We start from the raw sequence: 4945 nt of genomic DNA on the forward strand, positions 1-4945 counted from the left end.
CTGAAGTTCACATTTATATTTTCATATATTATTATTATCGCCGTCATGCATGACACGACGGGGGTTTATGTTCACACAGCATGGATGACTTTAATACAATCATAAAACACGAAGGTCGTGACTATTGACAACACACTGACGTCATGTTGCCTACTGATAACAAATGTTGCATAACAGGTGCACTTTTCTGGCCAGATATAACATTTCAATCACGTCCACTGGAACACAGACGATCGTGAGAACGACAATCAGCTCTATAAATATACATGATCTGCCAGTTATTATAACCTTACACTAGAAACCAACTGCCCCTTGTACACTAAAATACAATAACATCAGTGAGTGAGTGAGTTTTAGGTTTTCGCGCTTTTAGCAATATTCCAGCAATATCACGACGGGGGACACACATTGTGCCCATCGTCTTCAGCGTGACGAGCGAACGCTTTAACCACTAGGCTATCCCAACGCTTCTACGCTAGCATTAACTTACAAGCTAGAATGTTAGAACAATCAGATGACGTAAACTGTTTGAAAGTAATGCCACAATATTACGTCATTGAGCCAAACATATAACATGACGTAATCATTTTTATACTTTATGTGAGTGAGTGAGTGAGTGAGTATGGTCTTACGTCGCGTTTAGTAACATCTTAGCAATATCACATCGGGGCATACCAGAAATCAGCTTCACATATCGTACCTATGTTGGGAATCGAACAAGGGTCTTGGGGGGTGACGAGCGAACGCTATAACCCCTAGGCTACCACCCCACCGCGCTATTACATGTTAAAATATGGGATTTTTTTGACACGATATGTCATCTGGCCTACGCATATTGCAGATTATCGACGGACAAATATTCACAAATGTTATTTTTCCAACACTTGTGAGGATCTTGCTCTTCTCTAAACTAATCTCTTTCTGAACTAAGGTCATGTTTTCTGTATCCATAAGATAAACGTCAGTCTGCCCATCTTTTATTATACTGCATGTACATCTACAGATGGGCGTTTAACATATCAAATCATAACAACAGCACATCGTTGTTTTATCCCAACAGGGTCGTTCAAGTGATATAATTCTGATGTCTTGACAGGAGGATGTTTTGTCAGAGTAACAGGTATCAGAGCTGATTACAGGTGTGATGAGGTAACAAACACCAGGCGTGAATGTTAGACTTGATCACAGGTGTGATAACCATTATAACCAGGTATATGACAGAGAGTGTTACTGCTAGACCTAATTACAGGTGTGTTAACCACTCTGCAAGGTGTATAGGAGAGAGTTTACACAAAGGTGATAGCATCAATTCCAGGTATATGGATAAAGTTGATTACAGGTGTCAGCCATTGTGAAAGGAGTATAGGATTGAGTTGATTACAGGTGTGTTAACCACTCAGCCAGGTGTACAGGATAGAGGTCATGGAAGGTGTCAGCCACTTTGCCAGGTATATAGGATTTAGTTGATTACAGGTGTTTTAACCACTCAGCCAGGTATATAGGATAGAGTTCAAAGAGGGAGTCAGTCACTTTGCCAGGTGTATAGGACAGAGTTGATTGCAGGTGTTAGTCACTGTGCCAGGTGCAAGGTATATCGAACTGGGCTGATTACAGGTGATAATCACTGCAAGGTATATCGAACTGGGTTGATTACAGGTGTGAGTCGGACGTGACACATCGATCCTTCCCTCATTCATTCTGCAGGAAAACACAGGACATTTACAGTCTATATACACAATGTTGAACTGCATATATACATTTGTACTCTTTCGAAAGTAGGGGACACTCGGAAATATATTGAATTGTGAAACTTGTCAGAAATGTTACTTTCCATTTATAGCTGTATAACATTGAACGAATTATTCACAGTGAAGTTGACGCATGACAGAAGATGTTGTGACCGTCAACGACCTTGAAGGACAATGGGGATAGATGTGAAAGTTGACGTTTTCAGGATCAGTCGTGAATTCTACCAATACGTTCATTCCCTTTACGAGTCTCAACAAGGGCGATTTGTCGGGGTCTGTAAGACGCATTGCAGTGTTTGGCCAAGTTCCGACAACGCCTTCGCCGTTGACGTCCAGGTCGCCCTTCATGTACCAGACGAGGTCAATGAGGACAATGGGGATGTAGGTCACGATGACATGCTATGGGCGTTGACGTCCAGGTCGCCCTTCATGTACCAGACGAGGTCAATGAGGACAATGGGGCTGTAGGTCACGATGACATGCTATGGACGTTGACGCCCAGGTCGCCCTTCATGTACCAGACGAGGTCAATGAGGAGGATAGCGCTGTAGGTCACGATGACATGCTATGGACGTTGCGCTGCGGAAGGTTTGCAGTGGCGACTTGAGCAAGGTGAATTCCAACGATGTTATCCCAAAGACAAACCGTCGCCACGCCTCTTTACACGTGACAACAAGCATTTAAAGAGGTTACCCCGTCAATACTCCGCTGTGACCCTAATTTGCAACAACTGGAGTCAGGCATAGCGACTCCATTCATTTTGTCAAACCTGTCATTTGGTTGACGTTGCGTCAGGATAACGTTGGCTTGACGTTCCTTTCGACTTCGTCAATTACCACCACAGCTATCAAGTGCAATGTGAATTATGACTCGGCCTAGTGCACCACTAACGTTCTCTTGGCAATATGGCGATTTATATGGAACTACAGAACCCGTGGCGCTGTTGCATATCTGACCCGTTACCAGTACGCCATTATCCTGATGAACGTTTGTAGACATTTCACCGTTTCAGCTGGATTTCGTAGATTCTGGGTTCGAATCAAGTGATCCAGTAGTTGACCTACGACGTCCTGAACGGTGTCAAACGTCAACAAGGGTTTACTGGTACCTAATCCTTCGTCTGTTTATCACAGGCATGGGACACACTGTCCAATAAAAACATGAGTTTTTACATCGTAGGGTGTTTCGCGTTAACACATTTCGTTGTTTACTTTTCAGTAATTACATTCTTGCCATGGTCCCCTACGTGTTTCAAAGAGCATACATGATTACAGAGACGGACAATGTTGCTACACCCGTAAAACAAACAGTTTGTTTATGATTCGTTACAAGAATATTTAACACTTTCAAACAGAATAAAGTCAGCGTTAGCGGTTATAGAGCTGGAGAAGAACGGAGGTTACTGTGATGAAGCCGACGACGGAGGAGGAGGAAGCGACGTTGACGCTGGATGAGGGAGCCACGCGGCTGTAACGCTGTCGTACGGGGGACCTGGAAACATCAGTGAGTGAGTGAGTGAGTTGGTGGCTGGGTGACCGAGTGAGTGAGTGAGTGAGAAAGTTGGTGGGATGGTGACCGAGAGAGTGAATGAGTGAGAAAGTTGATGGGTTGGTGAGAGTGAGTGAGTGAGCGAGTGAGTTTGTGGGTTGGTGGGAGTGAGTGAGTGAGTGAGGCAGCGAGCGAGCGAGCGAGTAAGGTCTCGCGCTGCTGTTAACATCATGAGGGGGAACATCAAACGGTCTACCCATGTGAGGACTCGAACCCGGGACTTTGGCGGGAGGAGTGAATGCTTTAACCATCGCCCCATCAGTCATTGTTTGGTTGCTAACAACATGAGCATGAGCATCGATCTACGCAACTGGGATACGATGACATGTGTCAACCAAGTCAGCGAGCCTGACCATCCGATCCCGTTAGTCGCCTCTTACGACAAGCATGGGTAAGCAAACAGAAAAAGAAACGTGTAAATGAGTCACAGTTAAACGAGCACAGATAAATCCCCTACTAGGCACCATGGAGAGATCAGGTCATTGTCACACAGCAGATGTCGCAGGTGGATGACGTCACACGCCATCTACTGCATGATGTCAATGCAATGTATATATTAAAACAATATTGTTTCACCTTGTTCTGAAATGGGGGACCTCCTCGTCTGGAGCCGTTGCTGTGTCAGAGACGACGTTGTCCCAGGTGGCGCCGTTGTCGTAGCTCACCTCCAAGTTCTGGTTGGGGTACTCTGTGTTGACCTTCCACCTACGGCCTTGACCCCTGAAACAAACTCCGTTTACATGACTTCATCTCAGTTTTCATCTTTGAAACTATAATTCTTAGTCCATTACATGGGGTGCTGCTATACAAGTTGTAAAACTGCATAAATCTTTGAAATGAAACTTCCATAACTTGTTAACATACCTAGCGCCTGGTAGCGGAAGTCGATATGCAACGCCAAGCCTGTCAAGGAACGGTAACTCTTTGTACCCAAGAGTGTTAGCAAAACGACTCCAATCCTGAACACGTGACGTGTTTCTAGCCGTGACGTCACTGACGTTCTCCCACTTGGCCCGGTGCCACGCTCTCTCCGCCACAGCCAGAAGTCTGGGGTACAGAAGCCCTTCCTGCTGGTCCACTGTCCGCGTCATCTCGCTGAACATCTGGGCTTGAATACCTGGAAAAATAAACTCCATCATCCCCTATTTTCTTCATGTCTCACACACCCTCCCCACGTTGCTGTTGACACTAGGTAAGTAGATAGGTCATATAAAGTGGCCTCAGATAGCTCGTCTTCGACTCTCGCTCGAGATTTTGCGAGAATGTCGAAAACGTCCGTTGACAAGAGTTACAAACCCTGTAAAAAAAACTCCTTACAGCGGAGCTCTGTATTATTACGTCTGTTGTAAGGTCACTGTGCATCAATGCTCAACGTGAAAAGTTCTGACACATTATGTCCACTCACAACAGCATCTGAAGATCAACACCTTTTTTCTGACTTGACACTTGTTGGTGTGCGTCAGACGCCTCATATATGTGTCTTTTAACACTGTCTTACAGTAGACGCATTCAAAGGTGCCATCATACTGTCTTGCTCCACTAAAGTATACCGGCAAACCACCTTCACAACGTCGGCATTGCCATTCAGGACGGGTGACCGTTGCTGATGCCTTTGGCGAGTTTTCCGGTGATGCCTTTGGTGACGCCTT

The 4945-nt window shown here is 45.2% G+C and overlaps 1 protein-coding gene across 1 annotated transcript; it reads right to left on the reverse strand.

The window, feature by feature from the left end:
* Nucleotides 1-1514: 1514 nt before the first annotated feature.
* Nucleotides 1515-4409, reverse strand: LOC124266692 (chitobiase-like). Its single transcript, XM_046701488.1, has 4 exons — nt 4161-4409; nt 3873-4016; nt 3152-3239; nt 1515-1698 (listed from the first exon to the last, which is right to left on the reverse strand). The coding sequence occupies exons 1-4, from the start codon at nt 4397-4399 to the stop codon at nt 1690-1692; spliced, it is 480 nt and encodes a 159-aa protein (XP_046557444.1). The 5' UTR covers nt 4400-4409; the 3' UTR covers nt 1515-1689.
* Nucleotides 4410-4945: the final 536 nt, after the last annotated feature.

The sequence above is a fragment of the Haliotis rubra genome, unplaced genomic scaffold (assembly GCF_003918875.1).
Source record: "Haliotis rubra isolate DU_JTF1 unplaced genomic scaffold, ASM391887v1 Scf1270, whole genome shotgun sequence".
In the NCBI taxonomy this organism is placed as follows: domain Eukaryota; kingdom Metazoa; phylum Mollusca; class Gastropoda; order Lepetellida; family Haliotidae; genus Haliotis; species Haliotis rubra.